The 18,524-nt window shown below is 32.9% G+C and overlaps 1 protein-coding gene across 1 annotated transcript; it reads left to right on the top strand.

The window, feature by feature from the left end:
- The first annotated feature begins 1,133 nt into the window (after positions 1 to 1,133).
- On the top strand, positions 1,134 to 17,634 carry LOC145256518 (uncharacterized). The gene is made up of 5 exons (XM_080115506.1): positions 1,134 to 1,537; positions 3,270 to 3,343; positions 11,194 to 11,308; positions 13,071 to 13,201; positions 17,324 to 17,634. Exons 1-5 carry the CDS (start codon positions 1,423 to 1,425, stop codon positions 17,471 to 17,473), a joined length of 585 nt encoding a protein of 194 aa, XP_079971632.1. The 5' UTR covers positions 1,134 to 1,422; the 3' UTR covers positions 17,474 to 17,634.
- Positions 17,635 to 18,524: the final 890 nt, after the last annotated feature.

Here is an 18,524-nt window from a genome sequence, read left to right as displayed (position 1 = left end):
TTCTGTTCTGTCCCGTTTCAAAATAACAGGGTGGTCTGACAAATGTGAATAGCTAATTCGGAAACCTTGATAATAGTAGACACAAGCCGTGGTTCTTGACGACAAACTGCTTAGTCGTTAATCAAAATTACAAAAAAATGTTTTTTTAAAGAGACTGATATGGAAGTCATTAGAGAACACATCTTAGAGCACATCAGATATACCCTATGGACAAATATGTTTTCCCTTTTTGCTATATAACGTGCCAAATAGACAACTTAATGTAAAAAAGCAGGCCTTGTAACATACGTTCTTATAAAGCAGTTCTATAAATAGTCGCACTCTCCCTAATGGTTAATTTCTACTGATCTAGATGTGTGGAGATTATACGTAAAATTTGTGAAATTCGATGACGACATGCGTTAACAGAAAACTTACATAACGACCAAGTTCTAAAATAATCAATATTATAAATCTGTTTGAATTTTGACATCAATAATTTGCTTTTTAGTTTAAACGTCAAGTAAGAATCGTGAACTACAAAAATATAAATATATTTTTGTAATTAAACATTTAACTCAGTTTACTTTTCACTTGATGTGATTCTGAGGATCGACATTTCTACACTACCTAATCGGGGTTTGCTCGGATAATGTACGATTAAACACTTTTTGAAGGATGAACTGATAAAAACATTGCATATATATATATATATATATATATATATATATATATATATATATATATACCAAAAATTGTCACGTATTTATAATAGAAACATAAAAATATTCTCTGATTTCAGTGTTTCTTTTTTAAGAAAATATCTTTTTTTTTCATACATATTACATATGGAATTATATTAGTCCGTTTATTGAAAGGGAAAACATATAAAGAAAACTAACTTCATCTTCAATTGTACTACTCAATTGTGAAGCAGTAACATTGTGAAGTAATTAACATAACGGACAAACACACATCTATTTTATACATACATTTATTGAAAATAAAAATTGAACGAAACTCGTAAATATGTTGAATAAAAGAATCAGAATGAACCGTGCAATTAAACATTTATCGAAATTAAACGTGAAACACATGAATATAAATAAATTATTACAATAAAAAATTCAACTCATACTCAGTTTAATTTGATTGAACGATGTTTCCTTAGCTTCTCAGCCGGCTTTGTGCCAATCTTAATTTCAATATAAAAACGCATCGCATATATAAATTACATTACAAAGTAGAAACGAGGGCGAACACACTGAGTTCAGTGAAAGGAAACATCTATTCCTTTCTTGTTCGGAAACAGCATTAGTATTCTTCGTAATAATAATAATAATAATAATAATAATAATAATAATAATAATAATAATAATAATAATAATAATAATAATAAACAACTTATTAACTGAAATAGAAAACAGATAACATAACGGCACGATGTTTACTCATATCTTTGGGGGATGCTTGATTATCGAACTGCTCGTAATAGGACTTGTATCTACGAAATGCCCAAACCTCCATCTGCAGACAGAATACTGCAACAGCGACATTGGTAAGTAAAACATATGACTCATAAATATGTTTTGGTTTGTCAAGCTTCAGTTTGCCATTTACACGTCAGTTGGTTTGTAATAGTTGACTTGTAATAAAATATGATTGCCAGACACATCTGAGTTCAAGTTTATATAAACACCCGAGTCACATGATCTGTTGGATTCTGTGCGGCTTTTAGTCATTGGTGTGTCAAGCTCTAGTTTTAAAAGTATTTCCGTTGATCACCTATGATTCAGTTGAATTAATATTTTCTGTCTTTTCGTTGTTAAACTCTATTGTTAATAGTATTACCAGTGTTTTCTTTGTTTTAATATGCATATACTTCTGCTTATGTGCCACACTTCTGTGTAAAGAGTACTTTTTGCTATCTTTCTCCCTTCAGTATAAATAATATTTTAGCTTTGTTAACATGTTTCAATTTAATAAGGAAATGTGCATTTCACTACTTTAATAATTTTTACTATATAATAACAGTTAGTGTAGCAATTACGAGAAAGACAATTCAAAATTAAAAGAGATCATAATTTAAATTTCAATCCAAATCCTTATATATATAAAATGAACTTCTTTTTACCCTCTGATCTTGATCTTAATATGATTAAAAATCAAGACATTTCATGCAAATGTATATGCACAAACTGCAGCACAATATATGAGGTGTGTTATAGGCGTATTACCTCTCCACTTCCTCGATAATCGTAGATTCCTATATTTTTCTGCTGAGAGTGTCCTGCAAAAATCGGTTAAAATCGCTGGGAGGAGTAAAATCTTTTATCTCTAATTAATTCCCCCTTCCCCGCCACCCATTTAAACCATTGCGTGATCGTTCACAAGGTACACTTACGGACGAACGACGGTTTCGGTTTTCTGTACTTCGCAGTTGCTTAAAAAAAACTGGAATGGAATTGCACCATACCTTTCCGTTCTATGCTGCCTATTGGATGAAATGCACCACGAAATTAACCGATAACGACATTCACACAAACATTAATTCTTATCCTACGTTTACTTTTACGTTGCTTAATTACAATTTTTCCCCAACATTTATACACTAAATAAAAAAGAGTATTCTTTCCATTTTTTATTTTTAAAAAATAAACATATAATACATCATTTCCGTTTTATTTCGTTTTATCTTTGCGGGAATGGAAACAGGAATGAAATTTTAACGTTCCTATTCGTTCTATGCATTCTGCTGGTTTAAAAAAGGCCATGGACTAAACCGAATCGAAGGGTTATTTATGCCATTTTTTCTTTTTTCCGCTTTTCGCTGTGTTTCTTTGTTTTTGTTTTTTCTAACCATATTCATCATTTTAACCCTTGTTTTGGCTTTTTGTTTTTCCGATTTCTTTTTTAAAGAAGTTTTACGTTTGTTCGGTGTTTTTTTTTGTTTGTTTTCGTTTTTTCGATATTTTTGGAAAGTTTAACATCGTTTTTTATGTTTTTAATATTGAAACACCAGGCAAGCGCCGGGAACCCCCACTAACATTAAATTATTTAACCAACTCTTTACCCTAAGTAGTTTATGTAAAGTTTCAGATTGACCAATACCTGAGGATTTTACGTATTCCTGTGTGTTATTGTTTTATATTACTGTCCCTCGCATCAAAACTCTAAATCAAACAAAGTACCTTAGAAAAATTGAAAGAAACGACGATAGTAATACCTATATTACTAGAAATTTATAATGTATCAGTGCTTTCACTAATTTATATTTTACTTTATTGCAGTGTTTTTTGCACAACGCCCACGGACTGTCAGTGGAAATGATTCAATTAAAATGATAATTGAGACTATATTCAAGGTGAGTGTTGTTTTTGTTTGTCAAACCGAGCAATAAAATACATATTAGTGTGGATTATGAAAATATCTAACGTTATGGTGTGATTCATTATTAATATGTGATGCAAATCACGAAGATATAACATACATCATTGGGCGATTTCGCACATCTGCAGGGATTGTCTGCACCTTTTTTATTGATAGGACTAAAACTTTAAAAACAAAAAGTCTGATATATATATATATATATATATATATATATATATATATGTGTGTGTGTGTGTGTGTGTGTGTAATTGATTAAAATTTACAAGGGGTTATTGATTAATGAAAACAATGTTTGTATTAAATACTTTTATTTATATTTTTTATATTTCAAGCAAACCTCTGCTCATGGTCACAAAAAATATCGATTCTTTTTTTTTGATATTTTCGATTTTCCTATAATATTTTTAATATATGAAATAAAAATCATCAATGAAATTCAGTAGTTATCACGAGGTGAAAGTGAATTGCTTCGAAAATTGAAAGCAAAAAGTGAAAATCAAAATACATAATAAATTGTATTTAGTGATGAAAGCGTAATGCTATATAAATTGTATTTAGTGATGAAAGCATAATGCTATATAAATTGTATTTAGTGATGAAAGCGTAATGCTATATAAATTGTATTTAGTGATGAAAGCGTAATGCTATATAAATTGTATTTAGTGATGAAAGCGTAATGCTATATAAATTGTATTTAGTGATGAAAGCATAATGCTGTATAAATTGTATTTAGTGATGAAAGCATAATGCTATATAAATTGTATTTAGTGATGAAAGCGTAATGCTATATAAATTGTATTTAGTGATGAAAGCGTAATACTATATAAATTGTATTTAGTGATGAAAGCGTAATGCTATATAAATTGTATTTAGTGATGAAAGCATAATGCTATATAAATTGTATTTAGTGATGAAAGCGTAATGCTATATAAATTGTATTTAGTGATGAAAGCGTAATGCTATATAAATTGTATTTAGTGATGAAAGCGTAATGCTATATAAATTGTATTTAGTGATGAAAGCGTAATGCTATATAAATTGTATTTAGTGATGAAAGCGTAATGCTATATAAATTGTATTTAGTGATGAAAGCGTAATGCTATATAAATTGTATTTAGTAATGAAAGCGTAATGCTATATAAATTGTATTTAGTGATGAAAGCGTAATGCTATATAAATTGTATTTAGTGATGAAAGCGTAATGCTATATAAATTGTATTTAGTGATGAAAGCATAATGCTATATAAATTGTATTTAGTGATGAAAGCGTAATGCTATATAAATTGTATTAAGTGATGAAAGCGTAATGCTATATAAATTGTATTTAGTGATGAAAGCGTAATGCTATATAAATTGTATTTAGTGATGAAAGCGTAATGCTATATAAATTGTATTTAGTGATGAAAGCGTAATGCTATATAAATTGTATTTAGTGATGAAAGCGTAATGCTATATAAATTGTATTTAGTGATGAAAGCGTAATGCTATATTAATTGTATTTAGTAATGAAAGCGTAATGCTATATAAATTGTATTTAGTAATGAAAGCGTAATGCTATATAAATTGTATTTAGTAATGAAAGCGTAATGCTATATAAATTGTAATTAGTAATGAAAGCGTAATGCTATATAAATTGTATTTAGTGATGAAAGCGTAATGCTATATAAATTGTATTTAGTGATGAAAGCGTAATGCTATATAAATTGTATTTAGTAATGAAAGCGTAATGCTATATAAATTGTATTTAGTAATGAAAGCGTAATGCTATATAAATTGTCGATTAAAAGTCGATTTAAAACTAAGTTGATTAAAAAGCTAAGTTTGAAATCAACTGGTCCTTCTGCTAATATTGACAAAGCGCGTAAAGTACGCACTACGCCAGGCATTTTAATACGGTGTGGCGCTTCTCACATTTGAAGTTATATCGAAATTACGAGATTATTGGGTTCTAATCTATAATGCTCCGAAAATTTTTATCGTTTGGAAATTATTTTCGTGTTATAAAAATTTTGTATTATCAACAAGGATTTGTTCAAGATAGGAGGTGGGACAGTTGTATTATTTTATTACATGCTGGTAGATTGCGCTGGTATTAATTAACTGCATAGTAACTCGGCCTGACAATGTTGTCGTTGTATGCAAAGTTGTCTTATTATATTTTAGCAGCTACATATATATGCTTATTTATATGGCATTAGACCTCTTCAAAATTGACCTTTTTCTTCAAACATATGGAAACTGCTATTATTCCCATTCTCCACGGTCTAAATTAGCTAAATATACCAGTTATTGTGATCTTGGACCTTGGCTCTTCCTGCCTCAAGAGCCATGTAATTTTATTGTTGACGTTTTTCAAAAACGCTGCAAAATATGGGATATTATGTCCTTATTTTCATTGTAGCTTTCCAGAGGCTGATGCTATAGCATTGAAAATGGTACCAAATGAAAGCTAATAAACTTTTCCTGCATATGGTAGTAAGCACAATAAAACACATGAACACCTGTGAAATTTGAAATAATTTTAATGCACAAACAGCTGGGACACTACTAAAATCAGTTTGGTAGTATGATAGCACTGCACTGACACATATGTTGCATAAGAAACTGTTACTAATACATGTATTATCACTTGTTCAATCTGGCTTTTTTGAAACTGTCAAATCTTTTCCTGTGGTACTCCACAACTTGTAGTAAGCAGCTTCTTTGCTCTGGGTCACTTGTGATCTGAGTTGCAAAGTCACTCATTAGTTTCACACCACTCTCAGCCACATCATTGGTCACTTTCACTGACCTTACAAACTTCTGTGCATTTCTGTAGCTGGCATTGTCTTCCCAGGTGTCAGCAGGAGTAGTGAGCCAGTCACATTTCACTTGAAGAGCTTCAAACAAAAAGTGAGACTCTGGCCCTACCGAGCCTGTGAGAACTGTAGCTGCATTGATGACAGGAAACACTGACTTGCCTTTCCTGTAACTCTCAGGTTTCTCTGTTTCTGACAGCTTGACTGCGAGCTTCTCTTTTGAAGACTTGGTCATGCTGGCATGTGAACTGAACAAGGTGAATGGCACTAGTTTCTGGGTCAGATACCAGCGGTGGTTGTTCATTTTCTTGAGAACAGAGGTTGACAGTTCATAGTCATACTGCTTGTATTGCAGCATGTTCTTCATAAGCTGGAGGTCATGGATACGTGCATCAGCTGCAGATGTGGTGGTCACCCAGTGGCTGGTGTAGAATAAGGCCAGGAACTTGTTCATCCTCTCCAGCTTGAAGATAGTGTCCGTGTTGTATTTTAGTTCCTTGGAAAACATGAGCATCTTCATACAGTAAATCTTCCTGGCCATCCAGCGGGCTTGGTGAATGGCACCTGGCTTGGCCCAGTGGATACCTCGAGGAGGTTCCTCACCAAGCAGGATCAGGCACATCTCTGCCACCTCTCTGTAATCTGCCCTCGGACTTGCTTCCTCAAGGAAATTGCTTAAGACTGCAATTGTGCTTGTCTTCTTCTGTTTCAAGTCTTGTTCAACTAGGCCCAGAACTCTTGGGCAGTCCTTAACCAACTTGTCCCACTTCTCTTTCACATTGCTGAATATTGGGTTGTCAGGACTCTTGACCTTGCTGAACACAGCCTCCAATTATAACCTCTGATATGTGATGGCGACAAGCGAAGTAGAATACCTTTTTGCCTAGTTTTTCTTCAATAAGCTTCGCTGCACACGTGTTGATGCCACTGTTGCTTTCTGTGGTACCAAATACCAAGCCTACAATGTTGTCTGTGAGACCCCATGCTTCTATCAGTTCCAATGTAGCATTACAGTCTTGGATTCCTGTGGAACTTTCTATGAAGTACACACCAAGCAGCTTCCCTTCTTCATACTGTGGAGTACCAGAGACGAGCATTGCAAGACTTTCCACTGGGTATCTTTCACCAAGAACATCCCGTAGAAGTTTTCCATCCCACTGTAGTGTGCAGTAATCTGGCGGACTTTCCTTGAAGTTATTCATGCAACTTTGGCACAAGTTATGACGAGTGTTTATCCTATTTCGTCTTGTAGTAGAGGCTGATATAACAAAGTCATCAAGATCTGCGCATCCTGCCTTCAACACTGCAGACACCATGGCTGTAGTCTGGTTGCAGAGAGTGGCAACCGATCTGCAGTGCTACAAATCTCTTCACTGGTCATAACTGAGTGTGGAAAGTGTAAGGTTATCGTACTTGGTTTTGATGCCCAGCTTGGTGTTGTCTCAGTGTATTCTGAACCCTCACTAGTACCAGAGCCTTGACTGTTCTCTGTGTCTTCATCACTTGAAATATTCCCAACTTCTGCTGCTGCAGCAGTCATTGATGATAACATTCTCTCTTCTCTTTCTTCTCGGAAGCTTTTCTCTCTAGACTTCTTCTAAAACACCTTATCATGACCTGACATGTGTGCCAGGCGAGTGGTCTGTTGGTCCAAGTAAAAATTGATGTCTTCTTCCTTGATCTCCTTTGTGAGCAGCCTGTTGCTTCTTATCTCGTCCACAATATCCTTTGCTCCAATATCAAATAACTTGTCTAAGTCATTCAGAAAGTTAGCTCGTTTCTCTTCCTCTGGTTTGTTATTTCTTCCCTTGTTTTTAACAATGTTCCTGTACTTTTCATGAAGGATCATGAAACGGTTGACTGCATTTGGTCTAGTTAGTGTTTTAATCCTTGCCATATTCCAGAATGGCAAAACGACATCCACTGTATCATGGGCTAAATGCCCATTGTCACTGTTGGGATTATCATTCCTCAAATGCAGGACATACTGGAGCAACTGGCGATTAGTAGGAAGTGGAGAGCCCCTGATGCTGGAGCTGGGTTGCCCAATGAGATACACATCACTGAATGACCTTGTGATAGGAGTTGCTACCTTTCTTCTCTTTTCAGTTGGTTCATCCCGTTCACTTGTATCGCTGACCACTTTCCCACAGCGTAGTTGTCTTCCAGATGCCATGTTGTCAGCAGTTCACAAATCTCAACAAATCAGCTTTAACTTACAATCTGAAATGAAGAGATAAAACATACTTAGTGATAATAAATTATATACATGCATTAAGAGTAACATTTTTGAGATAAAGTTATGTATTATATGATGGCGTCCTTTCCAAGCATAAAAAAACATATGTTTGTGCATTAAAATTAGTTAAAATTTACACAGGTGTTCATGCGTTTACTACCATATGCAAGAAAAGTTTATTAGCTTTCATTTGGTACCACGTTCAATGCTATAGCGTCAACCTCTGGAAAGCTATAATGAAAATAAGGACATAATATGCCACATTTTGCAGCGTTTTTGAAAAACGTCAACAAAAAATTACATGGCTCTTGAGGCAGGCATAGCCAATGTCTAAGATCACAATAACTGGTATATTTAGCTAATTTAGACCTTGGAGAATCGGAATAATATCAGTTCCCATATGTTTGAAGAAAAATGTCAATTTTGCAGAGGTCTAATATGGCATGGTGGTGAAAAGTTGTATGTTTCGATTTCCATTCTAGCTGATGGTACCAAGACATATGTACAGTTTCTTAGTTTTGTCTCACTATTATATAATTTTAAATATAATAACCAAAACGAAATTGTTTTTACCAGCATAAATGCATTATCTCTTATCAAAAATTTAAGACCACTTACAACTCTTTAAAAAGAAGCCTTTTGTAAGGATAGATTTTAAACTCTTACGAATTAAGGTTACTATTACTACAATCTAAAAGGTTCTGGAAACAAAAAGATACATTCTCAAAATTATATTTAAATATTTACATTTTTATAAAATTAGTTTTTTTACGCATGATCAAAATTATAAGACCAAAGGTATAGATTGTAAGATTTATGGTAATTCTAATGTTTTTAGTTCAGTTAGAGATTAACAATAAATGTGTAAAGGGGTTACAATGCCTAAAGGAAGAAAACTAACCGAAGTTTAGCGCTCTCGAATTCTAAGATTCCATAAGCAAGGTTTTCACACGAGCGATAGCAGCTAAGGTAAGTAGCAGTAAAACTGATATTTGCAACTTTCTAAGTTACACTGAGAATTATGGAAAAGCAAAATCATTTGGCAGGCTATCCCAAAACTTCTCCTGAATTGAGTAGGAGAATCAGACGGGTTGATATGAATGACAAAGGGCTTTCTTCTTGTCAAATTACTACCAGAAAGCACTTACAACAAAACGGCATGTTAAATAAAAATCGTAAACAAATTCCTCGATTGCTTCCATGTCATAATGTGGACCGCTTAAGATTTGGTCGTAGATACCGAACCTCAGACGTTAAGAAGTGAAAGAAAGTCCTTTTTCTGATGAGAAAATTTCAATTTAGATTGTCCTGATGGCTTCCAGCGATATTGGCATGACAACAACATGCCTCTAGAATTTTTTTCACAGGTTCCGTAATTGTATGGGTTGCATTAGCTTACAGAGGAACAATGGAGCTTCAGGTGGTGCAAGGTCGTCAAACATGCTACAAAAAAGCACTTTTGATGATGGAGCGTCATCGTTTTTGTGAGGATGGATGTTTATTCCACAGGATAATGCTGCAATCCACACTGCAAGACGGACCTTGAGCTCTCTACAATAAAATGAAGTTCATCTTTTGGGACATCCTACATGCTCACCGGACTTGAACCTAATTGAAAATATTTGAGGATTGATGAGGAGTGATGTTTAACAAAATTGCAAACTATATTCAACAAAAAATGGACTTAGTGAAGCCATCTTCAGAAACTGGAGCAGAATACCCCAAACATTAATGGAAACCCTTATTTCTAGCATGCCGCAAAAAATTTTTGAAGTCATCAAAAGCAATGGAGGTGGAAATCATTATTAAGTTTGATTGTTGAATGTTTTCATACATTTTTCATACACATTTTGTACAATTTAATAGAATTTTGTTTCTAGTCTTATAATTTTGACCATGTGTAAAAGACTAACCTGATAAATATGTAAACTTTAAAAATAAATCTTGGAATGTAGCTTTTTGTGTCCATAACTTTTAGATTAAGTCGGAAGAGTTTAAAATCTGTCCTTAAAAACGGGTTTTGTGAAAAAGATTTTTAAGTGGTCTTAAATTATTCATCACCAGTATATATATATATATATATATATATATATATATATATATATATATATATATATATATATATATATTAAAAAATTCCGGATCCTGGATATGATCTTAAACTATATACAATGGTGAGGCCCCAGCTTGCGGGCTGTACGGAGTGTTGAGACACCCTTTAATTGCCATTGCCCCCAGGTCCACTCTGACCCGGAATGATAGTACCTGTTAGGGTCCAAACTATGGATTAATTAGAAACTGACTTGAAAACAGCAAATATATTCTATTAAAAATTTTTCTTCCGAATCTTTGGATTCGGCATTAAATAACCTGAAAAGGGTTGATATGCCGTAAGACAAAAACAACCAACCAACCAATCAAAAATTCCGCTTTCGTAAATAAGCGTTTGTTGCCTGAAAAGGTCCCTACACACTAGAGGACAGAAACATGCTCATGACTGTGTAGCAAAAAATCACTGCTTATATAAAGACAAATTGTAAATAGAAACTTAAAACTATATATATATATATATATATATATATATATATATATATATATATATATATATATATATACAACCACCTCTAAAATGATATCACTACGGCAGTCAATGTGCATTTTGCATATTTTGAAGCTATCATATAGTTTTTATTTTAACTTTAGAAGATGAGCAGTTTCAAGTTACACTTTAAACAGACAAACAGTTTGAATGTTTATTTCTGCTTTTTAAGATAATTTTTTTTTTAGGGAAACATTTTGTTGGATGATATTACTGATCAGAACTTTGTGGATGTGGAAACAAATCTGGATTTAAAAGAATTGACAGATGGAATTTTTGCAGATAGATTTTTTGTCGTTTTCGGTAAATATCAATTATAATTAATTTATTTCCCACGTCATAAAATTAAATAACTTAAAGTAGCAATATATATTAAAAATAACTCTTACGTACATAAAAAATAATTTATTACGTTGTATAGATGTTTGAATGTATATTTTAGGGATTTAAATTATTGGTGTTTAAATGTACATGTAAAGGTGTTTAGATGTACACTATTTTGTGTTTAAGTTTTATGCATGATTTTATCAGAAAGATGACTCAGATTACCCGCAAGAGATTACTAGGAAATAAAGGATTAAAAATACTTTTATATCCTATAATTCTATTAGTTTAAGAAATGTTTGATCAATGTACGAAAACTCATGCGAAACTCATTATAATTCATTTTCATGTTTTATTTTAAAGATTGCTCACACTGTTCACATGTAACTCAATAAAGTAGAATATCATATTCTTTATGAATAAACTATAATATGGCGTACTGTATTTCATACCGAGAAATCATTCTCGGTTAAACAGCTTAAATGCTTTCAATTATAGCTTATGAAACTCCAGTAATTTATTTTTTATGTATCATTTTATCAGTAATTATTCATAAGGAACTGTTTCGATTAGAGCTGACGGAACTCAAGTTAAATATTGTATTTGACCTCATCCAATCAAAAACAAAAGATAAGAAAATATATAATGTATATATATATATATATATATATATATATATATATATATATATATATGTATAGTAATTTATAAAATATATATGGCGATTAAGCTACACTGAATATTTTGCGTTTCATCCACTATAGGATTGAGCACTTTTGAAGCAAATACTTAAAGTTTACGCATAAATATATACTTTCGTATATTAAATTTATGTGAGTAAATGAAGTAGTTATATATATATATATATATATATATATATATATATATAATATTTTCCTACGTTTTGGCTTCGGTTTCGATCCTTAATGTTCGAGAGAAGAAAGAAAGCAGTATCAAAAAAAGACGCGGATAACAAATTGATAACAATACATATATCTATTTTATGCCATCAGCTACCTTTGTTCTCAATAACTGGATTTCATTTTGAAAGCAACCTATATGAATGCCTCACTTTAAAATTCATTACGTTCTTATATGATATATTGAAAAACTTCCTCTCCTATCGTGTAAATTGTTTTGAAATCTTTGGTAAAAGTGTTTATCGGACTTTTGTAAGTGGTTTTCTTTAGGACGACTATTATCATTTATTATATTATTATATTATTTCTATTAATAAAAAATGATTGAGAATAATGAAGAAAAAGGAATAATACTTTAATCATCTGATAAAATGTATTAATTAAACATGTTAAAGTAATAAACGCATAGAATAAAGAACAAGGAATTTACATGCATCTTTTACAAATCTGTAAATATTTTGCATCGACATGATATTAAATAAAACATGCAACTTACATTTCCACAAAGTAATCATGTTAGCGTTTCTTATATATTAAATCCCCTACAAAATATGTCACATCCTAAAACAGTAGAAAGTACACATTAATCTAATGGCAAGACGTCGAATCTTTCCAATAATTTTCGATGAGTTTTATCTTCAACGAAATTAAACGAGGTATAAGCAAAAATACGAATTTGTCATTAAGGTATCACAATGATAAACAAGCTACAAATTGCATATGATGCCAATTTCCGTAACATGCGTTCATTTCCTGTAAATTTTTACACAAAGAACAACAAAGATGTAATTGATTTCCCATTTCTGTAAATATTTTCTCAGCTAAAATTAAAAATGGAAAAGTTTATGCTGGAGGATGTACACCATTTTACCCATTTAAATGGATAAGACCTTACCAAGAATGGGTGAAATCCGCTCTTACTGAGGAATACCAACGCGGCTGTGATTGTATTGTAAGTATCATAAACTTCACCATGTTTCTTTGAATACATCTTTCATAATTCATCATAATAATTTATATAGTTTATGGTTTTCATAAGCACATACATAATATTTGTTCTCTGTTTCGCCCTTTAAGAAAAAAAAATAGTTTACTAAGAATGAATCAACCTGTGATACAGAGAAATTCTTTTTTCTGTTCTCGTATCTAAATTATTGTAGTAACAGTCACACATTAAGTAAGTTTCATTATTTACTTATGTCAAATAATTATAGCTACATAATAAATCATCTTTATAACGTAAGCTACATAATAAATAATCTTTATAACGTAGCTCTACTAAGAGTTACTAACGCATATTTTCAATACATAAGAAAAAATATAAGGGATTAATGAGACAGAATTAGCTGTTAAACAAAAAGTGTGGGAGAATGAAAAACTGGTAATATTACGAATACATTTTACTGTCAGTTCAAATTCCTTACTGTTATATGAATTACTTTGTGTTTATGAGTTCCTTCCTTATAGGTTCCGAAACTGCTGAACCTGTCTTTTGCAAATTTTACAATAAGTTGATGTATATGTCTGTCAGTGTATTTAGATATATTTTGCACAGAAATTCGTCCGATAAGTATCGATAATCGAAAAAAATCCGACCCTTAAAGTAGTTTTTGTGTCATAGGTACAAAAGAATGCTACACCGGCAAGGGAGATAATAAAATCGAAAGAAATGATTCATTCTTGTGAAAAAGAGTTATTGCCAGCTAGAGATACAGTTCAGTTGACCAGACAGAATGATTTCGCGTTCAAGCCAAAGTTTACATCACAATTTAATTTGATTTTCTTCTTATTAATGAGTTTCATGCCATCTATATATAGAAAAGCGAAAATGTATGTATGTATGTATGTATGTATATATGTACGCTTTTCCTCGATGTCCACAAAAGGCTTCTTTCAGAGAAGCTCTTGCTCGGTTCACAATTTCTTAAAACTTTTTATAGCATCTATAAACTGTAATATTTTTACCCACGGAGCTCGTCTGTCTATTTAATTTTATTGACTTTCAAACGTTAATTATTCGACATTTCCCGCATTGGCACGCATTACATTCGCTTTTCAGTATAAAAAAAGCGAAATTCGACTCTAATCACAGGCCGAAAGCCAGTTGTCTCCAGAGAGCTAAGTCACGTTTGTTCAATGTCGACTGCGTCATATCAAACTGTAGCTTTCATTTCGCTCCTCCTAATAAACACGGAGCGGGTTTTTAAAAACAAACAAACCGATTTATTCACCTCATTCAAAACTGTCCCGCACAAAATGCTAACTGCTGAATACCTATCGCCGTCACGTCAATCAAAAACGCGCACGTGTTTTTTTAACACTTTACTATTTTCCAACTGCGCGTCGTGAAGGCTTCGTTTTTTTTTTCACATTTACGGGTTTTTTTTTTCACATGCCCCGAAAAACACCCGGGCAACGCCGGGTACTTCTCGCTAGTTATCTATAAAAGTGAAAAATTCTGTGTGTGCCTGTGTGTATGTACAATTACCTACAATATTAATCTGTGAATTTTCAGTCTACAGACTCGATATTTGACATAACGGGTATTGAGATTTGTGAAACTCTTTTTAATATGTTTTCTGGCAAGAAATTTAGCTGTCACAGTTCAGGTATCTGACTCTTGAAAACACTGCCAATTTGGGTCTAAAGACTTGTAATTTTAGATGTAGATTACTTGAACATAGATCCACCTTTTTAATTTGATTTGAGTCCAAAAAATAAATTGTAAGGGATCAAAATTTAGGTCAAATTAAAAAAAACCGGACATCTCAGCCAGTCTTTGGTGTAAACATTGGAAATTTTACAGGTAGTGTAGTAGGGTCAAGGTTTTTAGTCGGTTTTATCCGAACATTTTGCTAGCAAAGGGTTAAAGTTCAAAAGATATGATGTTTTGGTTTTTTAGCAGAGTATTTAGCAAAATTTTGGATCTAAACATTTGAAATTTTACAGAAAGTGCATTTAGTCATCCAGCAAGCTTTGTATCAGTGTTTGGGTGAGAATTAGGCTGCCAAGAGGTCAAAGTTTAAAGAGCTGACCCTTGCAGCCTCTACCAAGCGAATTTTGGGTCCAAAAACGTGATATTTTAGATAAAAGTTTCCTGGATATGAGTCAAATATTTTAATATATATATATGCTATACATATGCACATAAACTTATGATTAGTACATAGGACCCGCGCAAAGCGGGCTGAACTGCTAGTTTATAATAAAAGAACAGATGCCGTTGTAAGTCTCCGCAAATCATTCTTTCTGTTGAATATGTTAAAGCAAAATCAGAAGTGACTTTTCCAGAACATTCATCATCAAGCCCAACTATCAGCTGATGTGATATTGTAAACAAACATAGACGTAACGATATTATCATTTTTGTTTACTCCTTTAGAATAAGTCTACAGGGCAAATTACTCCTAGTAATATATAATAATCAACAGAGGATTCCTTCTATAATAACGCATACACCACCTGTATAAGTTGAAATACCATGTTTAAACGTGCTGTACGACAGAGCAACATCGTGCGACATCAGGTGTCCAGCGGGTTTATTGATAAAACGAACTAATAGCTAATATTTTTTAATATGTGAATAAAGCTTTAATAAAAATCATCATCGTCATATCGTATGACTTCGAAGATATTATTGTCGATGTTGTCATAATTTTAATACTTTTAAAAGAAGACAGTGTGTACTTATAAGAGGGGACGCGTGAAAGTTGTCAACATTTTATGTGAAAGTGATTTTGTAGAACGAACTGGGTTCAAACCTAAGAAACCATAGACGTCAGGCTATGTCGATAACTACTTGAACACCGTTATCTCCTAAATCATATCGACGTGATCGAAGTGGTTAATTATTAATGATTAAGCCTGGACAATACCAGGCTTCTGACCGGTGACATAAACAGCGGTAAATGCTAAGACAGAGACCTTTAAATTAAGACCCATGCCACAGTAATAAAAACGAATTGTTATGGTTGAATGCAGACCAGTTAGCATTGTGGATTGCCACCCCCATTTTTTCTGCCACACGCTTTTAATATCAAATGCCATTTATTGATATGCGTAACGCTTGTAAATCAACAGATGCTGTAAAATTACAAAGAAATCAAATTTACACTCACACGCACAGAAAACACCACATGATGAACACAACAAAAGGAATCCTACCTCATGTTATTAAACTTCCTATTATTACGCACTCACTAAATATATCACAGCTCATTTTCAATCGGTCCACACGCTGTCTAGTATCGCTTCGCACTAAATTCTTCGAGAAGCGATAGCGAAGGCAGATCCGAAAAAGTAAAGCAACGAAATTCACCATTCTTATACGGAGATCAACGGGTTTCGTATTGACCGTTTTCCTGCAACTGCTTCGTCACCGCCAGAGGCCTAGAAACATAATCACCACCCTTTCATCTGCACTAGAATTTTTCTGGTTACAATGAAATCCACCGGACATTCAATAGCACTCAATCGACCTCGAGCGAACTTTGTAGAAACTCGAAACAACTTGCGGAAATGTGGTTATATACTAGACGTTCGATGACTGCGCAGCGTGAAGGTTCAAACAATCATACACCTGATCACGGATTGTTCCCTGAGACATGTTTCCCTGATACCCTGAAGGATACACCGACACAGCCAGACGATTGATCTCAAGATGGTGATAAATTGTGCATTATAGAAGAAAGTAATCTCGTCTAGGCTGTTCTCTGTCGAACTCTTTAACCACGTGTTCTTCAGCAAGTGTAATGGTTTTTGTTCAGTTGCTTTTATATGTTTTTCTACATTATATGGCAGGCAAATTTATCGTAATTTATATTTGTTTAAAAAATATAAATATGTTTAATATGTGAGTACACATATTAAGTACTATAATTACTTCGATAGATTTTAATTTGTGTGTAAAATTACTTTAGTATTGAATTTTGTATTATTGTATTATTGATTATTGTATTAATTATTTCAACTGTCTGTCGATAGTGAGAGAAATTATATTATTAAATCGTATTTTTAATAGAAGATATGTATCCCGTCTGAAAACAGATGTTGAAGGTTTTTTTTCCTTTTTCAGGGAAAAATAAGCCCCAATTTTGCTGATCTTACTTGCGAATACCTATATTCATTTATGATGAAGAAGAAGGGAAAATGTACCTGGATAAGAACGAAGTCATATCTAATATGCCAAGATTTTTTCAAATGGATTGAACCAAATAAGCATTAAAACACAAACCATCGATTATTATTGTGTTGAATATATTTCCCTCCTCATATCTTTCGGCTCGGAAATATATGAGGCTTTCATACTGGAAAAAGGCGAATGTTGACCTACAATAAGCATTCATTTGAACGCATATTTCAATAAAATCACAATAAAAGTAAAAATTCTGTCTCGTTTTCGGCAATGTATTTCATTATTTCATATATATAAAACACATGCGTATATATATATATATATATATATATATATATATATATATATATGTTACATATCGGGTTCTTCCTTGAGGGGCACCATTTACGTTTGGTATATAACATAAAAGGATTCCGTGTGCGTATGATTGTCTCTAATATAAAGGGTTGTGTGTTTGATTATCATAAAGGGAATCGTGTGTGTGACATGTATTTTCAGAACCTACCTCTGCTTCTTCGATGTCGGACCATCTGGAAATTTCTCATCCTGGAGGGAGACTTGATACCTGTTTGACGAAGATTTATCACTCGAAGACGATGAATGGGTTTTATAGTTTTTATTTCACTTTCCCCAGAGGTCCCTGCAGAAGGTGGAAGTGAAATCGGCCTGTGTGGGTTCTTCTTCTACACACATCAGCATCCGTCTCCCCCCTCCCCAGTGAAGAAGGGGAGACAACGGGAAGCCGTCCGTCTTTTCAAAGCCCAAATCAAATCTCACAGATCTAGGCAACCTGACCACGTCACTCATACGTAATCTGGTCAGCTAACCTTCGGTTCTGGTAAACGTGTCTACACTCCACGTTCACTCACCTCTCTCTCTCTCTCTCTCTCTCTCTCTCTGTAACATATATATATTGGCATACATATATAAGTATATACGTGTGTGAGTATGTGTATATAGATAGGCAATATATATATAAATATATATATATATATATATATATACTCTTCAGAATAAAAGTATCCAACAAACAGCTGTAATGGAAACCTGTGATTATAAGACCTGCAAAATTTTTCTGGCAGAATAAGTATGATCCCACTTTAATAACAATTGCTCGATATACAAGGTAGAGTAAATAAAT

The sequence above is a fragment of the Euprymna scolopes genome, chromosome 32 (genome assembly GCF_053919585.1).
Source record: "Euprymna scolopes isolate OS-2025 chromosome 32, ASM5391958v1, whole genome shotgun sequence".
Lineage (NCBI taxonomy): Eukaryota > Metazoa > Mollusca > Cephalopoda > Sepiida > Sepiolidae > Euprymna > Euprymna scolopes.
This window is presented reverse-complemented; position numbering and strand designations above follow the sequence as displayed.